The 20,769-nt window shown below is 47.6% G+C and overlaps 1 protein-coding gene across 1 annotated transcript in view; it reads right to left on the bottom strand.

Moving 5' to 3' along the window:
* The window catches only part of LOC119183211 (transducin-like enhancer protein 4), a 75,534-nt gene extending 64,619 nt beyond the window's left edge, over nucleotides 1–10,915 (bottom strand). The window contains exon 1 of the mRNA XM_037433604.2: nucleotides 10,721–10,915. Coding sequence (XP_037289501.1) covers nucleotides 10,721–10,807 — 87 coding nt within the window. The 5' untranslated portion in view covers nucleotides 10,808–10,915. The remainder of the gene's footprint in view (nucleotides 1–10,720) is intronic.
* Between the last annotated feature and the right edge of the window lie 9,854 nt (nucleotides 10,916–20,769).

The raw sequence follows: 20,769 nt of genomic DNA, 5'->3' as shown, positions 1-20,769 counted from the left end.
GCGGCGCTAATACGATTTCCATTTCAGCGCTGCCGCCGGAGAGCGGTGGCGCGAGACGCCCGAACAGAGGAGGGAGAGGCCGCCGATCAGCGCCCCAAGCAAGATAATTATACAGAGCTTGATGTTGCCTTTGATGAGCACTTGAGCGTGTAGTGTTGATGTTGAACAAATGTTCAGAACCTGGCCCCGAGAACCCTCCCGCCGCCGCCGCGGAGGAGCGCCTCCCCGCAGTGAGAGACCCCCCCTTTTATTTTTATCTTCTTCCAGCGCCGCATCGCGTGTTATGGAGGCGACGCGGACGGCATTTATTTATCCCTCGTAAAGCGGAAAGAGGGCGGCCCCTGCGTGCCGCCTCTCTCTTGATTATTTCGCTCTCCTTCGCGGCGTTTTGTTCTGCGGCTGCCGCTGCTGCTTCTGAGGAGTGAAATTGTTCCCGCGCCTGTTTAACTCGAGAGCGCTCCTCTCCCGCGCCTGGACGAGATCAATTAAACGCGCCCCCTCTTCTCGCCGCCACATCGGCGGGTGACCCGGCGTTTTTTTTTGTTTTCTTGCCGCGTGTCGCCGCTGCCTTTAGGCGTCCGCGGAGATCCGCCACGAGGATCCTCTCGATGCACTTGCCGTTACACCGGCGCTCTATCGCCGCTCTCAGCGTGAACAAACAGCCGCTCGCTTCTTCATCTCTTTTGTCCTCTCTCATCGTTTTGAACCTGTGTGACGGCATTGCCGCGATGCTCTGCTGCTAGCGTGCGGCGGCCCGGTGGAAGACCTCTTCTGCTGATGACCGAGTCGTCAAAGCATCACAAGGACGCGCGCTTGGAACGGTGCAGAACGAGCATTTCACGAATGTCCGCGAAATTCAGCCGTCTGCTTCGAAATTGACTTTTCCCCCACTTTCACCCTGTCATTTCAAGCGTATGTCCCACTTGCTTGTTTCCGTTACACACGCACATTTAATATTCCGTATATATCTTCTGGCTGTACTGTTTATATAGTCTCGCAAGAATGGGCGTTCACAAAGCCAAAGTCAGGCGCGTAGCCAGAAATTTTTTTTCGGGGGGTGGGTACTACCTTGATTTCGGGAGGGGCACCCCCTCAAAATGGCCGTTTTTCGCCCACTATGCAATAGCGAAATAACTTGGGAAGGGGGGGGGGGGGGGGGCAGGTGCCCGGTGCGTCACCCGCTGGCTACGCCCCTGCTTAAATACGTGTTGAATGGCGGGCACAACTAAACCTGAACTTAATTCCAGGCATCTCGCGAGTTTTCGCCGATCACTTTAAATGCGGGCATCGACCGACTGAAACGACGTGATCGCGCTTTCATTATTCATCCTTCATTCATGATAAAAAGGTTTGACCATCATTTCGGAGTAGGGCCTTTCGGGTTGTGCTGGCCACAGTTTATATTTATAATGTTGACCTCATGCACTGTGCAATGGAAGTACATTACGATGTAGAAAAAAAAAAGACGGCGATGAAAGACAAACGCATGACACAAGCAGCGCTGTGTGTGTGTGTGTGTGTGTGTGTGTGTGTGTGTGTGTGTGTGTGTGTGTGTGTGTGTGAGCGTGCGTGTGTGCGTGCGTGTGTGTGTTTTGCCTCCTGCATGTCCAGATGTGATCGTCGGATAGCAGCCGGATAAGGACTTCGCTATGGAAACTCCTGCATCTTTACTCATGTCTGTATATCAATAGGGACGAACTGTTATGTCAACTAATAAACCGCACAGCCACCAAACCACTGCAAATACTGGCATTTGCGTCGAGTTTTGGATCCAAACAGCACGGTTAAACATCGCACAGGAACTAAATTGTCATATACAAATATATCGCACATAGCTGTTAAACTGGGGCTCTGTATCTTTGTAGTTTTCTTTTTCTTATAATTCAAAGGGTGTTCTCCAGTGTTTAATAATTGTTTCTGGAGAAAGTTCGGCTTTTGTCCGAGCTTATTTCTAGCAAATCTTCAATTCACCGAAATTCGGTGTTAAATGAGGATTATAAGTTGTTGAGATGTATTGTTAATAATTTTATTTCTAATGAAGATGAGTAGCATTGTTGCCGATAACCCTGTTTTTACCAAGGAGGATTAAAGAAATATTGTAGTTTTTTTAATCCTCCTTGGTTTTTACACCCTCTGCTTTTTTTTTCTCACATCCTGTTCATTTGCCCTGTTGGTAAACTTAGGCTGTTGATGTGCACTCGCCAAAGTGTATTTTTTGCGGAGCTGAAGTCGGCAGCCCCCTTCACCTTGAAGAACGAGAAATGATCTATAATTGTTATTTAACTTAATCTCAACACTCTGAAATCTGTGATGAAATAATATTTCACCACAAAAACATGTGAACACATCAAGTGCATTTTAGATGTCTGGTAGGTTTGAACGTGCAAACATTTGTGCTGTGAGACAAAGTCCAGGCCTCAACACTCTTTTCTATTCACACTCGAGCCAGAGCCCGTCTGCCGGAATCCAAGCGCCGATGAGATGACGAATAATATGCATAGTGCTCACAATACGTACAAGCACATATACTTAACTCCAGAAACACCTACGTTTGTACTTTAATTACGAGGTTGCTGCCGCTGGGAAAAGTGCGCTGTTGAGAGTGATCATTGTCAGCTTCGAAAATGTTCTTTAAACATTGCAAATGCCCTTTTAAGAAGGGAGTTTATGGGATAAATCCAAAGAGCCAGAAATTTTACCGGACACGCAGCATTATGTAAAATCAAGAAGCATTGAAGTACTGCTGCATTGCGTATCGCTTGACTTAGCTAAGCTCCATGACCGACCAACGCAGCAGTTGTCGACATGCCCGTTCCATTCCCAATCACGAAGCGGCGTCACATCAGAAAGGCCATTATATATATATATATATATATATATATATATATATATCATCACGTGCTGAGAATTGATTTTAGCCGCGCGTACGCAAGCAAGCGGGGCGGTGAGAGGTTGGGGTGCTTGCTCAGTGTATAAATACTACGCTGTGTGCAAGCAAGCGAGCTGCCCGTCGGCCCCGTTCCGACACCCCCCCCCCCCCCCCCCCTTTCTCTTTCGCATCGAGTGGGCGCAGATTTTCGGTTCTTCCCGCGAGGGCGGAAGGCGTACGAATGCTGCGCACCAGTGCAGCTTGCACTCGCCCCCCCCTCCCTCCCCCCAGCCTCTCTATTTCCGAACAGGGGAAGATCGTATGTGAGCAGAGGTTCGACGTTGGCGGGGAGGGAGTTGCGGGGACTGCCGGCTGTGCGGATAGTAATGGATCAGCGATGAAATGGCTGCGGACGCCTGCTGTGTGTCCCCCTCCTGTGTGTTTTTTTTTTTTTTTCTCGATGCGCACAAGAGAAACAGCAGTTGCTTGTGTGGTGGATTGGGGCTTGGATCGTGTTGGGAGGCTACATAGATGGGATGGAGGGCGCAGTGGAAACGTTGGGGATGGGGGGCCAGAAATGTGAGCGCGAGATGAAGCAAGACATACCACCCCCCTCTCCCCTTTCCACCGCCTCGCTTCGCCGCGGTCCGGCGGTTCGCCGGGGAGGAGCGCCCGCGTTCTCCGCGCGCGAAACGGCGGGCTCGTTCCGCTTCTGCCCGCCCGTTAAGCTTGCCACACACAAAAGGACGGGAAAATACAAAACTAGCCAGAGCAGACGGAAACGCTTCTTTGCTTTTTTACTGTGGCGATCGCTATTGCGAGACATATGCGCGTGCAGTAACAATGTGGTGATTTAGCCTCTGTACGCAACGCACGCTTTGTGATAGTTTCATAAGCCGAATGCGATGATAGACCCGAAATCCGATAGAAAAATCACCAACAGTCGCCGTCATTTGAGTGTATTCCTGTTAAATAATCATGTTAGCTTTTATCGCATTTCGATAAATGACGTCAAGTAGCCAATCAGTAAGGTTAAGAAAAAAAAGTGGGAATTCGAGCTTTGTGACATTACAGCACACATGTAAGTAGAGTTACTAATCCCTTCTAATAAGGGACAAGTGCCACAGGAATAACAGCAATTTTCGCGCTCTGAGCTGTGTACACTGAGAAAGTACAGCGAGTGATCTGCTTGGCGATTATTTCAGAACCGACCGTTGGATAGTAGCTTTGCTACAAAGTACTGATTTTAACGCGGTTTGCGGCAGAACGTTCAGGAACTAAACAGAGCTATTATTGGAAGGTTCCTCGACGCCGTAGAATTTATAGATGGTCTCCAAATGCGGAAACATTCAATCCCACAGATACTAGATAAGTTCAGTTTTTTGTTTTTTCATTGCTGCGATTGCTCTTTCTTTCGCTACAGGATATGTGCAATCTATTTCTAGTTACATGACGCAAGAAAACAAAGAGAAATTTATTTGTATTTAGTCTATTCTTACTTTATGCATTTTTTGAAGAGTGCAGTGTTGCCTACATGCTTGAAATATTTCTATATTTCTGATTGTGTCACTTTCAACTATGTGTCTGTTTATTTGTTTAGTTGACCTCGTGAATGCTGTCACTTTTCTTTTCTACCTTGTTTTGTTTGGATGCGGGGCTAGTCAAGCTAGCTACGCTTGTATCACAGCTTTCTTTACCGCATTTCACACCACACATTGTATCTATGTTATGACCTCAAAAAAAATTCATAAATATCAATGTGTAGCTTTGAGGTGAAATAAACTTTCAACTTCAAGTATAAAAACTTGATTGATTTATATGTGGAGTTTAACGTCCCAAAACCACGATATGATTGAGAGACGCAAGTATTGAAACTTAAAAGGGCCATGAAACAAAAATAGAGCTGCCCGGTTCTAATTTTCCCTGCTTCAATAAGGATTAAACTAATTGATTCCGAAATATTTTGGCACAATATCTAGTCTATAATTCATGACGCCCTTTTGAAATCGCAGTTTTCTCACGCGACAATGCATAACATGCGGCCCTACCAGCCGCGACAGTCATGGTAGGAGAAGTTTTAAACAGAACGTAAACTTTCTTTCGCTCCATAATTATTTATAGGCACCTATAGAAGAAAAAAAAAAGCAGCATTTTTCGCGATCTGAGCTTGTGGTCCCGTGAAGTCGTTACAAACATTGTTCCCGCTGTCATAAGTTGTGCGGCATTTTCTGAAGACGCATACAGTAGGCATGGTGAGTACTAAGCCACCCAAAACACGAACTAACGTAAGCAGTAAGAAACTGAGACAAAGGGCCGGACGCTGCGCAGCGAGCAAAGGCAACACGTGACGGAGCCCGGCTGTACTTGAAAGCGGAACCAAGCAGAGCCCCCGGCGAGTATAGTTTCTCAAGGTGACATCAATGGTTTTGCGCACGTCTGAGTTCCGATTTCGCTCTTCGCTGCTTACCTTTCCAATGTACTCGTATATATTGTGATGTGTAAACTGATCACGGGAGGCACTGCTGTTTGCGCATGTGTGCTACAGCGTACATATTTTCCGCGTTTCTCCTGCAAATGAGTCACTTGCGAGTGACTCATTGTGCTTCTTCGTTCTTTCTGGACCCGTGGTTTCAGTTTATTCAATAGGATGGAAAGAAGTCCCTTAGGGTGAGCACTGCAATGGTCCTCTTAATTTAAGCGTTGTAAGCGTCTAAAATGTTCCCCATAAGACCCATACAAACCAATGCACGAACAGGGGCGGGAGTGGTGAACCGCCCTCTCTGCCTCGCCACAAACTTCTGGCTCACACCGTTTTTCTCGCTCGTCATGCTTTGTCGCTCCTAATTCCAATGAACGTACGCCAACACGTGATTTTTCACAAGCTATTATGAGATTACCACGCTGTTGACCGCAAGCCTACGCATGGTGTACGAAGTGGTTGCCCTTCGGAAATTCACACCTTCCCTCGAAGCGGGAGTGCTTCAAGCACGAAGAGCGAGAAAAGCAGGTTGAAAGGGAACTTGTGTAGGGAAATGTCTTGCGCGTCGTAGAAGACCGATTATTAACACGGACATAGATATATTGTCACGGAGTGGTGACGCGGCCGAAGGGAGTCGACTACAAATCGAAGATGAAACTTTATTCGGGCCGAACTTGTGGTCAACATATGAAAAGTAAAACTACAGCGAGGCACTGGCACTAATTGCGGCGGGCACGCAGAGCGTCGGCCGTCGATCAACTGACAAGCGGCGAAAAGTGTCGGCATTCTCGCCATCGAACATCCTAGCGTTAACGCTAGCGGCGACGTATAGGTTCCAGAATAATCAGTAATGCTCACGAAGTGGGCGTAATCACAAAAATATGATATACTGCAGTCCTGAAGCTTCTCGAACACTGTAGGCGCGGTTTGCGCCGAGAATCGCGTACGGCGTTACGGGGCGATAAGAAACCTTGAAGAAGGAATGTGGCATTGCTTCCCTCTGAAAAAGGCATCGTCCCGATGCTTTAACAGAAGATTAATATAATGAGGTACGAATAATAAAGTAAGATACAGCAATGATAACAACAACAAGGAGATACACTCTTTCTGAGTTCGTTTACGTTCATAAAACGGCTTGAAGCGCGCGACATGGTCGACTTCACGTCGCGATCGGCGCCGTTGAGAGTTCGTAATGCCATCGGGGACAACCTCGTAGTCGAGTGGGCCGAGACGTCGTACTACCCTGTATGGCCCGAAGTACCGTCGCAGAAGCTTTTCACCGAGTCCACCGAGGCGTATCGGCGTCCATACCCAAAAATGTTCACCGGGCTGGTATTCCACGAAGCGTCACCGAAGAGTAACGGAGGCGGTCGGTCGTCTGCTGATTCGTGATGCGCAGTTGGGCGAGTTGACGAGCTTCTTCAGCGCAATGATGAGAGAGGGTGACATCGAGGTTTTCTTCGTCACCGACATTGGGCAACATTGCGGCGAGCGTCGTTGCCGGGTTACTTCCGTAGACCAACTTGTACGGTTGCATCTGCTCCTGCACGGCCATGTTGTATGCGAAGGTCACGTAGGATGGCGTCCCACGTCTTGTGTTCGACGTCGACGTACATGGCCAGCATGTCGGCGATTGTATTGTTTAGCCGCTCGGTGAGACCATTTGTGCGTGGGTGGTAGGCGGTGGTGCGGCGATGCCTTGTCTGGCTATGTCTCAAGATCGCTTGAGTCAAATCAGCAGTAAAGGCCGTACATATATATCGGTGATCACAACAACTGGGGCGCAATGACGAAGGACGATGTTGTCAACGAAGAACTTGGCTACCTCTTCGGCGCTACCTTTGGGTATACGGCCTTTGTTTCGGCGTATAGCAGATGAGGTAGTCAGTAGCTAAGACGATCCATTTGTTTCCCGAATTTGACGTCGGGAACGGCCCCGGTATATAGGTCCATCCCGATTTGTTGGAACGGTCGGCGAGGTGGTTCGATCAGGTGAAGAAGGCCTGCTGGCCTTGTCGGCGGTGTCTTGCGTCGCTGACAGTCTCGGATGTCCTGACGTAACGAGCGACGTCGGCGGTAAGGCGCGGTCAGTAGTACCTTTCTCGTATTCTTGCTAGCGCATGCGCGAAATACCAAGGTGTCCTGCCGTTGGATCATCGTGCAGGGCCTGGAGGAGTTCTTGCCGCAGAGCTGAAAGCACCACCGCTTCCGTTTTCCGAAAATCGGAAAACGTGTTGGAGTTCATGTCTTGTTCTCGGCACAGTTCAAATTAATCAGCCTCACCAAATCTACAAACCCCCTGAAAACGCAGTCATCAACGGAATGCAGAGTTCAACATAGAAACAGGTATGCGGCCTGCTCCCGGGAAGTTGTCTATAGGACCCCCCTTTCATGTGGTGCTTGTTATGTCGGAACGACCGGAAGGTGTCTGAAAGATCGGCTGAGAGAAGACGCTAACAATGTTAGAAATGGGAAAGATGGTTTTCTTGCTCAGCACTGCACTGAGTGCAATTGTGTTCCCCTCTTCAAGGACACAGCGACGCTGTACAAGCACAGAGATGAGCGCACCCGAGTCATTGTCGAGGCCGCGCAGATGGCACGCGAACAGGTGCCTTGTATTAGCAAGCCCTCCGTGGCTGTCCTAGAAGGAACTCAGGTTCCTCGAAGGTTTCGGTGCGCGCAGGTATAGTTATATTATCTTTACCTTTCTGTTTAGTTTCCTTATAGATTTTCTTGGCCGTTTTTTCTGTGATTTTGTTTTTTTGTTTTTGTTTTTCTCTTACTCATTTTCTGCTCTTTGTGCCATATGGCTTTTGTCACATGGTTACTGTCTCCTCTATATATTTTCGTGCTCTGCGCAATAAACTCAGTTGGAAGTTAGCGCTCGTGTCTTTCGTGTCCTTCTTGTCTCTGTGTCGTCGTTTTGTTCTCGCGCTATAACTATCGTCAGACTATCGAGAGCTCGCGAGGAGCGCAATCAACGACTCCCACGCCGAGCGACGGGGCACGGCATGCTCACGCGCGTCTGCCGCAGTTCTCCAAAATGGCGGACACCATGACCAGACGATGGTGTGACGTCACGTGATAACTATGTGAGGAGGCGACGTCGCAACAGGCATGCAAACTGTGCCAGTCGTCGCCCACGTCTCTCAACTAGGGATGATTTCATTGTATAGAGTTACTGCTCCTTCAATTTGCTTGACAAGCAATTAAAGAGCCTTCACTTTCTGAAATTTGCGTAAGGTGCAGTCCCGTAGTGCGCGCCTAGGCACTTCGTTTGGTGATGCCACCGGTGTGATGTGAAAGCAGTCACGCGTGATATGAAGGTGATCACATGAGCGTGACCTGCCTAACATCCCAGTAGCCTAGCGGCACTTTTCGGAACTGTGAAAACCAAGATTGCGCATTCTTCTCTCCCTCGTTGGGTGTTCCATGCTACCACAACTAACTCTACCCCCTTTCTTTTAGGGGCGAAGCTCCTTAGGGCGTGGGCTGTGCGTCCCCTGTAGCCTGTATGTAGCCACCTCTAGTTTAGTTCTTGCAGTGTTCACTAGATGGCGGTACCGTCCCCTGTATGTAGCCACCTCTAGTTTAGTTCTTGCAGTGTTCACTAGATGGCGGTACCGTCTCCTGTATGTAGCCACCTCTCGTTTAGTTCTTGTAGTGTTTACTAGATGGTGGTACTTGTAGCTGATGATGAAAAGATGCAAGATGTTATAAACTAGAAAGCGGTACTTGTAGTTGATGAAAGACGCGAGATCTTATAAAATAGGAATGATGTCACATATGGCGCGTGTCATTGGTTGAAGGCAATCGTTCGATTTAGTGCGGCGACGTACGCTAGGGGGAGCGTTGTAATAAAATCCGTTCGCTGTTGGCGCGCGCTCGGAGTCGCCGGATGGATAAGGCTGCACAGCGGAGAGAGCGCAAGGCGGCAGCAGCGCGCGCTCGCAGACAGAATCCCGATGTGCGAGCGCGCGAGGCAAGGGACATCGCAAGCCATCCATCGTCTAAGAACAAATAAAAGTTGATTTGTGTATATACACACACAGCGTTTCTCACGTCTTTACATGATGATCGACTGGGCGAATTACACGGAAGATTCACAGTTTACCGATGAATCCCTCCGGAGCTTCGCCCATTCATCATCATTCACCCCGTGAATATGCCGTAATTTTTTTTTATTTTGAGCCTTCCATCCGTTGCGATCATGCGTATTCATCGTAGGCTCTTATCTACTCAGGTGATTACAACATTACTGGGAAAGCTGCGTCAAAGCGGCTGCTCTGCACTGATTCGTTTAATCAGCCTCCTAAGACAGGAGTGATCGCAACTTAAGGAACAGCAACAAGAGTGAGTGAAGCTTGCGTTATGCTTCCCTCTCCTCGAAAGAGCATTCTGAGACAGGGCGCTGTTGTAGTCCTCTGTCGACGCTCGCGCAATAACTTTCACATTGCGCGCGACTGTACGTTTGTTTATATCGATTGCTACTTGTTATGTCTGTAATTATGCTGTGCCTTTCATTTTGGTTGCCGCACTTAAATGTCTGGTGTTCCACACATTAAACGCTTAGTTGAAAGTAGCACCAGCGCTCTGTACTTTTGTGTTACACGTCTTTCGCGTTTCAGAAGCTATCGATGAAAGGACGCTGGAGAATAGGACAGGAACCAGTGCTCTCTGCATGCACGTGTTATAGATAGAGAATGCGACATCGCGGCCACTATACGCGCTCACAATCCCCCAAAATACCACCGACTGTTAAAAAATAGGTGAAATAAACTCTTCTAGTCGAAACAGTGGCGTTTTCAGAGTAAAAGTTTCATGTTTTCGTTTTTCGATCTCTGTTCAGCATTTAAGCAACTCTCCTTGAAGTAGCGATCATTATTTGGTATTTTCCTAAAACCACAATACAGCCCACGCCACTCACACGCTTTAACACACTTCCAGTTCCAGCTGCTGCCAGCAAACGTGCACGAATCGGCCGTGAACAGCGCGCCGAATCATTATGATTAGGAATTGATTTTATCACATTTCAGAATTTTTTAAAATGTTTTCAAACCCTAACCGCACGCAGTGAACAGAGGTATGAGGTTTACAAGCTTATTTCTGTGTTGCGTGCCGCTTGCAGCGTTGGAGAACAATTGAAAAAAAAATTCTTGGGGTGCAGGCAACAGTAAGACAATCATGAACAAACGCCTTAAGACACGCAATACGCGAGAGTGTACGAAATAAATATTCCAATTTCAGACGTAAATAAGCAAAGTAGAAAGACACGTGCCGGTTAGCGATTAAGCCTAATGCAGGGGCATCATGTGGGGCACAATCACTAATGTCAAATTCCAACAAGCATAAAAAAAGCAGAGTCTACGAACCCGCGCATAGTACATCCGGGGGCAGCTCCATGGAACAGACAAACCGAAGGGCGGTTGCATGGGTGATGCTATCGATGCCGCAAGCATACCGCTGAGGTAGGGTGGGCGAAGGTGAAGAAAATACGCTATTTCTGCAACCCTTGCTGGGAACAGAACTCAACATGCTGCCGCAGACTGCAGGAACCCGCGACCACGGAATACTTTAGTGAGCGAACTCCGCCGAGCGAGCGCCTGGCGTGGAGCACAGTGGCGGGGAGTGGCCGTTCATGTTCTCTTTGCTGCATGCCGATAGATGGCTCGCCGGACTGAGGACCGTGACGGGCTGCTGGCTAATTCCGCAGATCACACCCGGCACGTGGGCGACTGTTTCCAAATGTGAGAAAACCTGGTTATCGCGCGATATGAACCACGTGACACGCATAGAGCGGCGCCGCGACAGAGAGGGTGATAAGGGAGGAGGTTGACTTAGCGGCGAGGGTGTTGTAGCGAGGATAAATGAGCGCCGCTACTTTCCTACGTCACGGCGCTTTCCTGCAGCGAATGGGGGGGGGGGGGAGCCGGGACAAAGTTCGTAGGGCACTCTCGGGTCCTTACGAAACAGAACATAATCGGGCAACAAATAGCCCCGGAGTTCGCTCCATTGATTGATTTGTGGGGTTTAATGTCCCAAAACCACGCTATGATTACGAGAGATGCCGTAGTGGAGGGCTCCGGAAATTTCGGCCACCTGGGGTTCCTTAACGTGCACCCAAATCTGAGCACACGGGCCTACAACATTTCCGCCTCCATCGGAAATGCAGCCGCCGCAACCGCGATTCGATCCCGCGACTTGCGGGTCAGCAGCCGAGTATCCTATAGCCACTAGACCACCACGGCGGGGCCCCCGGAGTTCGCTCACCTAAAGTATTCTTGCACCATGCCCGCGACTGACCGAACTGTCCCGGCCGAACACTAATTAAATATCAACCACCCGAAAATTTCCGAAATTTCTCGACTGTCCCCGTTTCTTGTTAGAGCTGAAAACTCGGAAAAGAATGGAAAATAATTTAAAACTCTTACAACAATAACTTGTACCTCTCGCGTACTTAGCTTCAGTCACGGTACAGTGGCATAGCAAGGGGGGTGGTTAGAAGAGTCAGCCAAACCCCTCCCCCGCCCCACCACCACTCAAGCTGATTTTTGGCTACGCCACTGCGGCATATTCCCAAACGAAAGAAAAAAAAAAGTAGCGCAAGTTGGTGGTGGCCGGAGCAGCGAAATAACGACACCCGACGCTCCCGTTTAAGAGCCCGCCGATAGCGAAAGTGCCAAACGCGTAGTACGTTCCATTTTACAAGCAGAGATGGCTGGGGGAAAGCATCGCAACAGACTAGCTTTCCCGGGGCAACTACGATAATGATACCGTCCGTCGCGACTACAAAGAGAGGAAGAGAGAGGGCGAGAAAAAAGAAAAGGAAAACGGAAATCACGTATTCAGTATACATTGATATAAAGGGAGGGGGGTCGCTGTAACTCACGGTGGTGGGTGCAAAGTGAGCCTCATACACTGCAGTGATATAAGAGGGAAGAGGGCACTCCGACGTTAGGTAAAAATATCCAGAGGCTTTACTCCGACGTAAAGCCCCTTGATATCAAGGGACTTTACTCCGACGAACCTTCGCCCGCCCCCTGAAGGGGAACACATGCGCACGCCTATGAAAAGACCCTATTAGTTTCAAGCAAAACAGAGCGGCGTGCTGAAAATACGAGCTGCTCGTCGTTCTTCGTGTGACATTCTAATTTCTTGCATAACTTGCATTGACATCACTGTGATCACCATCTTTACATATATCCTCCTTTTCGGTCGGTTTCAGCACAGTAATTGCAGCAGCACGTGTTGCGACCCAAGAAACATCCGGTCACTTCATTTATTGCTATCTAACACCGAATCGGAAAGCTTGTCTCCTAAGTTGTGAGTAAGGAAATACTCTTTCTCCACTTTCAGGTAAAAGGGAGGCGCTCAAAGTTAAGTACTAACTATAACTATAATGTTGTGTCCATAGCTTGAAAGAAAATGTATTTGAAATATTTGACGAAACACAGGGAGAAAACTCTCGAAAATGAGCTGGTTGCTCGTTAAGACTTTTGTTCTTCCAGCACCTGTGTTTACAAACAGCGATAGATAGTTGAGATGCCTTGCGTGGCCACGCGGGCCAAGAAACAGTGACATCAAATTAATAGACAACTACCGTGGTACGTCACCACGTGACGTCACCGGCGCACGTGCAAGGCGGTTGTTGGCAAAACAAAGGCTGTGTGAAGACTGCGCATGTCTGTATGTTGTTACTCTAGTATGGGTTTGCGCTCGGTATACTCTAGTTGGAAGTGCCGCCTGTGTTTGTCGTTGTGTGTTCCTTTACTTTGTGTTTGTGAAATTTGCGGCCAAAGTATGTCATTGGCAAAACACCCCCGCTAATAGCTGAGCGTGGTACAATCGCGCGAGACTTGGGTCAAGTTTTCTTTTTTTTTTTTCGCCTTTTCAAAGTTTAAACATCATCTTACAATGGCAACATTAGCTGTCGTATGTGCCAGAGAAAATCTAGGTGTGCTGAACTGCGTGATGAAATATTTGCCACGCTGGCTGGCCGTTACTGAATCTTGGAGAAGTGATCACACGTGGCGGCCGGTGCGAGGAACAGCGGCATCGTTTTCGAAAATGTGCAGCGTTGATTGTGGCGTGTAGTGTGCGTTGAAAGACACGGACAATATTGGTTCACATTACGGACAGTGAAACCGAGAATATTGTGCATGGTGTGTGAAGTGTGAAATGACGATACATCGTATTTGAGCAAACGTTGGCACTCGTTGTGGGCCGGTGGCAATAACCAGTTGTCGATGGAACTTCCAGATTTGACATTTCAGTCAAGATAAAAATCCACTTGACGTGATCATCGGCGAGTGGGTACACATCTCAGCGTTCGCGCTGCATACTGAAAAAAAAGTGCATAATCTCCGGGTTGACAGACACGAGTATACGCATGAGGTATGATAATATTGTAGCATTAACGAATCCGCAATACGCTTTGCCGTGGCGAATTTCAGATTGTTTTTATATATATATATATATACATACCTTTACGGCTCGATCTTTATGAAGTGAAAATGCGCATTACAAGTTTGTGTCTAAATGAGCTGTGTTGGTATGCAAACACCTCGTAGACATCAAGTGCCGTGAGGAAACTCTGCAATATATTACGTATACAATTCAGTTACGAGGTTTAAAATCGAATAAATTTTCAGTGGGTTATGAAGAATGCCGTGTGTCAACGCAGCTATAATTTTCACGGCGATTTTTTGATCTCAGGCTAACACATGACAAAAAGTGTTTCCTTTTTTTTTCATTTACGATCAGAAGTTTGCGCAATGAATGAGAATCTATTCCGTGACTTCGCGCACAGCAGCTCAAAACCATGTTGCCGTCAATGCTGCAGCACCTCGGTTAAAAGGGCCCTGAAACACTTTTTGAGCATGGTCAGAAAACGCTGCCGATCGGTAGAGAGGCTCCCGACAACACGCGAGCCAAACATTATAGCGCAGCACGCGGCCTGGAATTCACAATAAATTATCAAAGTCAGCTCAAAATAACTTTCTCTTCTCTCGACAAATCACGGAATTAAAGCCCAGTAAGCCCATCTATCAGCCATTGGCTGATTTGAACATGGCGCGCTCGGTTGTTACAGAGGTAGCCGAGAGAGCCCCTCACTTGTCCACGCATGCGCGCGCGATCGCGCTGAGAAAGCCACGTAATCGAAGAAAAAAAAATGCTCAAGGTCACGAGGTCCGAGTGACGTTTTTTGTTTGCCCCTCCCATCCCTCCCTGCTCAGCTTCCAGCGCTTTTGTCGGGACGAGAGAAGAGAGAATGTGATTGCAGCGTGTGACAAATCTTTGTAACTCCACTCGTACTGGACGGATTCTTAAAATTTTTGCGGCGTTCAATGTGAGGCAATACGCTTTTTCAGCCAATTAATTCCATGGTTACTCAAAAAGTGTTTCAGGGCCCATTTAAAACTGCATTGAAAGCTTATATCGCTCACTTCGTGTGTGGGCAAGGTAGCCCACGCAATCCTGAACTGCAGGCTCTCCCAATAAAAGCCAATGACGTCTATCCCCACAACATGACAGGCTTCAGACTTGGCGATAGTTACAGCGCGAGAACAAAACGACGACACAGAGACAAGAAGGACATTTCGTGTCTTTCGTGTCCTTCTTGTCTCTGTGTCGTCGTTTTGTTCTCGCGCTGTAACTATCGTCATGCCATACCAACTAGCCCAAGCTGCCGCACTTCAGACTTGGGCTTTCTACTCAAGATGCCATGAAGCTAATGAAGAATCAGATCATTGATTGCAACACGAGAGACACGAGAGCCATTTTTAGGCTTGACTTGGAGAAGGATTTCAACAACATCCTATACACTCACATGTTTTGGGAACAATCTGGAGCCTCAATTGGTCCGGGCAAGAACATTTATGACTGGGCGAGATCCTTCTTGGCGGGAAGAGAAGCCATCCTCAAAGTGCAAGATCTCGTGTCAGACTCCGTTAGACTTGGTTCTAAAGGTACGCCACAGGGATCGGTCATATTCCCAACCTTCTTTAACCTCGCCATGATTAGTCTGCCCAGAAAACTTTCGGAAATCGACGGCATTAATCGTACTATATATGCAGACGATCGACGTCACCATATGGTGCACCGGGGGCAGCGATGGGCATTTGGAAACTGCACTTCAAGATGCCATCGAGGTCACAGAAAGCTGCAGACCAACTGGACTCCGATGCTCACCGCGGAAATCAGGGCTTCTACTGCACAGCCCCAAGCGCAGGGGCCCCAAACCGAAAGGTTGGAAGCTAATAGCCTTGTAGGGGACATCTGCATCACTCTAAGGACAAGTGAGGGTGTATTCATCCTCAGTGTGGAACGCTCCACGTTCTAGGCATGATGATTGAATCAACCGGCTCAAATAACCGGACTGTACTGAAGCTTACAAGGAAAACAGACAACGCCCTGAGGTTGATAAGAAGGGTAGCTAACCGGCAGCAAGGACTAAGCGGGGACAACCTCGTCAGGTTGGTGCATGCTTCCGTGATGTGTCACGTCACCTATACGTAGCGGCAATGCACAACTGGCAAAGGTCGAAGCGGGACCAACTGAACACGCCGGTAAGAAAAGCGGTGAGCAGGAATTCCTGCTCACGGCTGGTTATTTTTTCACCCACTTTTCTTTCTTCTTATTTACATTCCATTGGTTCTAATAACTTCCCCTATACATTCCTTGGCATTACTGTCTGTTAGATCTCATTAATACACACACACACACACACACACACACACACACACACACACACACACACACACACACACACACACACACACACACACACACACACACACACACACACACACACACACATATATATATATATATATATATATATATATATATATATATATATATATATATATATATATATATATATATATATATATATATATATATATATATATAGCTGGTCTTTGCCGGCGTCAAGGCAATATAAATGAACAAGTGCTTATACTTCAGCAGATATCAGCTATCAGCACGGCCGGGAATGAAACCTTGGACAAAGTGGTTAACAGCACAACGACAAATCAAGACCGTGACATCAACGGGGAGCAGCTGAGTCAGCATACCTAATAGCATACATGTGGTGTCATTCCGGACCATTTTGTTGCCGCATGAAAACTGACAACATAATATGGGCATCTGTTTCTTCTTGAGCGACTGAAACGGATTAGAGTATTGAAAGATACAGAAAGAAACAGATGGACGTTAACACAATGTTAATCAAAACAAAGAAATCTGTAGGGACACGCGGCAATGTTGACGAAAGATAAAACTTATTCAGCAGGCCAGGAACTATGCACCCGCAAATATCGACGTTTGTGTATTAATTCCAGCGTTTGCATAAGATCGCGTATCGATGCAGCGACACTGCTGGGGCGCACAAAAGCTGTCTGATGGTCTGCGGCCGAGGGAAACACCGAGATCCTCTCGCGCAGAGAACGTAGATTAATGCGTTGCACGCTTATACGTGCATGACAAAGATATCTCGCACATTACTGTCGATATCGGCCTGCGAAAACATTTCGTTGAATTTCCATATACAAGCGTAGCATCAGTGCCGCGAAGCTATATCGAACTCTGGAGCCGTAACACTCGATACATCGACCAACGCCGAGCTTTCCTAAAGGTGAGCCTTCCTCAGCTCATCACAGGCGCTGTATTGTGTACTTTGGCATACAGAACTATACGCCAACTTCCATTAAAGTCATGCGCGACAAGCAACAGCACTCCGCCCCCCCCCCCCTTTTTTTTTTCCCGATCTGCTGTGGCATTTTCGGCAGGTACACCTCTTTTCAATCACAGATCAGTTTGCATTTTGTCAAATTTCCGTAACTCCCATGCGCTCGTTCTGAAAACACTTATTACGTGCAATCGTCACTTCAAAAATGTTTTTTGTTGTTTGGTACTTCCTCTTGGAGCATTTACGTGACTATATAATATCAACAAAATTTTCAGTGGATCTCTACCATGTGTTCCCGATTATCAAGGGTCGAATAGTCAAACACTTTGCAACAGCGATAGACATTGGTGTATAAACATAACCAGCTGTGTCTAAGGGTTTCAGCTCCCCCCCCCCCCCCCCACAATTTCAGAACTTGCATATCATATACCCGCACACACCAAGCGTACACGTGAGCTATAAATAAAGAACACAAGAAGGCTGTGTTGGCAGGGGCGCTACGGAGGGAGGGGGCTGAAGCCCTTAAAAACTTTCACCTGTTCCCCCCCCTCCCCCTTCCTCCCGCACCCTCCGCCTCGAGTTTATCACATAATCCTGGTGCACTCTGTTGCCCGTAAATTCCAAGCTGACGCTTGTATTTGCTCTAGATTTATTTCTTGGCGCTTCGGCATCACTACATTCGTGACTACTTTGCACTATGAGATGACACAGGGCGATGGTTGATTACATCATTAATCTGTTACTGTGAGCGCTTTGAGCGAGCGTCAAGGGAAACTTTGGATCGAAGCGGACAGTCGCGTCTGCATGGGCGCTGCCATGTTTATTTTCAGAGTTATCGGCGGCTACTGATAGAACAATCGAAGAAATGCGACGTGAATGCGAGAAAGAATAAGGCTGAGCGGGCGCGATGGGGGCCGAGTCGTTTTGCGCCGTCACGCAAGCACAGCCGTCGACCAGACCGGAGCTCCAGGAGCAACCGGTAGAGCACAGCTGCAATCACAGCAGGCTCCACCACTTGTGAGACGACGTCAGGTACGACGGAACTTTCATTGTATTTCCAACAGGCACGCGAGCCAGCAACCGAACACTCGGCGAGAGACTACGATAACATGCGCAGGCGAAGAGGATCAACTATATTGAAAATCCTGCGTTGTTTGATGCTGGAATCATTGGTGGATATGGTGGAAGCCGTAGTGGTCATAATGGCTGCAAAAATGGTGGCAGATGGCGGTGGCGGTGACAGTGGTATAAATGCCGGCTGATGGTGGCGATGCAAAACGTGTTTGGTGGATGGCTTGGTGAACAAGCTGGATGACAGTGGCGTGATGGGAGCCTGGTGGATGATGGCGGCATCAAAAAAGTCACAGCCATGCCGCCAAGGGGAAGCAATGAATGCGATAGCAACGAATTGGAAGGTCACGCGCAGAATGCAAAGCAGACCGGAACGCGCCCGCGTCTCACGCGCAATCGACGCACGAAACGTATTGACAGGTATGCACGCGAACAAGCGTCTCAGTTGTTGCTTCGCCGTGTCTGAAAAACGCGCGCTTTTCGCAAACGGTGACTTTGTGAACCCGGTAACTACAACAGAATCGTTCCGGGTAAAGCCCGAGGCCAGCGAAGACGTGCGATCCTCCCCGCGAGATAAGGGCGCTCGAGGGAGCGTCGTCTCTCTTCTCTAAGCAAAGCAAAGTACGCGTGGGAGGTTAGAGCACGCGCCGCCGCGCGATGAGGCGACGCGCGCTCATTGCGCCATCTTGCTGGTAATGCTGAAAACACGATGATCCCCCACCCGCGAGTCCCATCAGCAGAGGTAAGCGGTAGATATAAATTAAATAGCTTGCCGTTTGAACCATTGAGGGACGTGCTCTTCGGTGGCTCAGTGGTTAACGCCTGACGATTCAGAGGAGGACCTAAGTCTGATTATATATATATATATATATATATATATATATATATATATATATATATATATATATATATATATATATATATATATATATATATATATATATATATATATATATATATATATACACACACATTCCTGCTGTGTCAACAGTTGTAGTATACCCGGCGTACCGTCAGCGCCGCGGGATCGAAGTACGCGAGTGGAGATACGTACGTTACCCGTACCGCTTACCGTACGCGCTCTATTTTAGCGTTACCGCGGTAGCGTAGGCGTACGTAATGTACGTAAACATGGCGGCGCTCTCGGACGCCCGCTTTGAAGTGATTTTTGCGTAGCTGTTAAAAGATTCACTTGTTTGCAGCGAACGACTGTTAAAAGCGGCTTCGCTTGCCTTCAGTTACTTTCGATGACCGAGTATTACGGGCAAGTTGGTGTAGTTTTTGAGATAGCTTCCCATTTCGAACGCGCCTAGGCCTAACTACAAGATCGATGTATATAAATCGGCAACGTAGATGTTCTCGCGTATGGTGCGTGGTTCATATCTATTTACTACTTTTATCACTAAAATAAACTTCTAACAATGCTTCGCGCGGTGGCATAGGTAAACATTCTCGTTTTCTTTTCATTTTCACTGTTTAACTTATTAACCACCTAATGGCGCCACCATCCCAGCTGGGGCACGTAAACCACGTGAACGCTATTCCGCTAAACTATAAGACACTGCCCACAACAAACGTTTGCTCCACGGTAACGCCATTCACTGTCATTTTACAGTGAAGTTTGCAAATGTCGGCATGGCGCAGACAATAAAGGAAAAAAAAGTCGGCATGGCGCAGTGGTTCAGTTGGGAACCCTCGTGGTCACGTTTCATTTACAGGTGCTTTTTACATCGCCTTACATACAATTATTTTTTAGTGGCGGCAAGCTCGTCACAATGGTTCCGACATCGTTTCGCGCTCCAGCATTGCCGGCACTCCAGCATTCACCATACGCCACCATGCACCATATGCCACCAACATTTCCATCACCATAGTACACCAAAATAGTGGGATCCACCATTCCTATAGAAGTTTTTAAATAGGGAGTCAGCGCTCACACATATTGCTTATTGATGCACAGCAGCAGATGCTAAACAAGGACAAATTCCTCAACCTTGCCATTGTCAAGGCGATTATATCTGGAATTCTGTTTTTCTGCACAAGCATGTGGCTTGCTTTCACTCGACAGCTTTGGCAGTGCAGATTGGTGGCGACGAGATAGTGTGGTGCCAAGCCCAAAGGAAGTGCACAGTTTCTTTGCTTCCCTTCGGTTTTCTTTTTTTTCCCCTAATTATTTCCAGTTCCCCTTCTCATTTGCTTCCTACTTTTTTTTATTGAGTAGTTTTGCTTGCGTTAGGCCAAGTGAAGACAGCTGCACACCACATCATTATATCAGCCATGCTGATCAGTAGTTGGCCTTGTCTGGTTCCATTGCTACCAAAGAGGCTTGCCAACATCCGAGATTCTCTTGCAACAACAAGCTCTTAAGTGCAGTTAAGAAATTGCTACTCATTCTTAGTAGAGCTCCTAAAGACTTCAATACTTTGAATGTACACAACTATGCATTATTCTTGTACATACCTCAAGAATGGCCTTTTGCTGATAATTTCACACACATTATCACATTTTTCCGCATGGACAAACTTATATCAAAACTGTACAGCAAGTTAGCAGGTCAACCGAATCTGCGACATTACCTCACTGCAATTATAGATGCAAGTATTCACCACACAACCTGCTTTTGACGAGGCTTAGACAAGTTGTTTCTGTGCCTATAAA

Source organism: Rhipicephalus microplus, chromosome 3 (genome assembly GCF_043290135.1).
Source record: "Rhipicephalus microplus isolate Deutch F79 chromosome 3, USDA_Rmic, whole genome shotgun sequence".
NCBI classification, from domain to species: domain Eukaryota; kingdom Metazoa; phylum Arthropoda; class Arachnida; order Ixodida; family Ixodidae; genus Rhipicephalus; species Rhipicephalus microplus.
The sequence above is the reverse complement of the archived record's forward strand: the minus strand, read 5'-3'. Positions and strand labels throughout refer to the sequence as shown.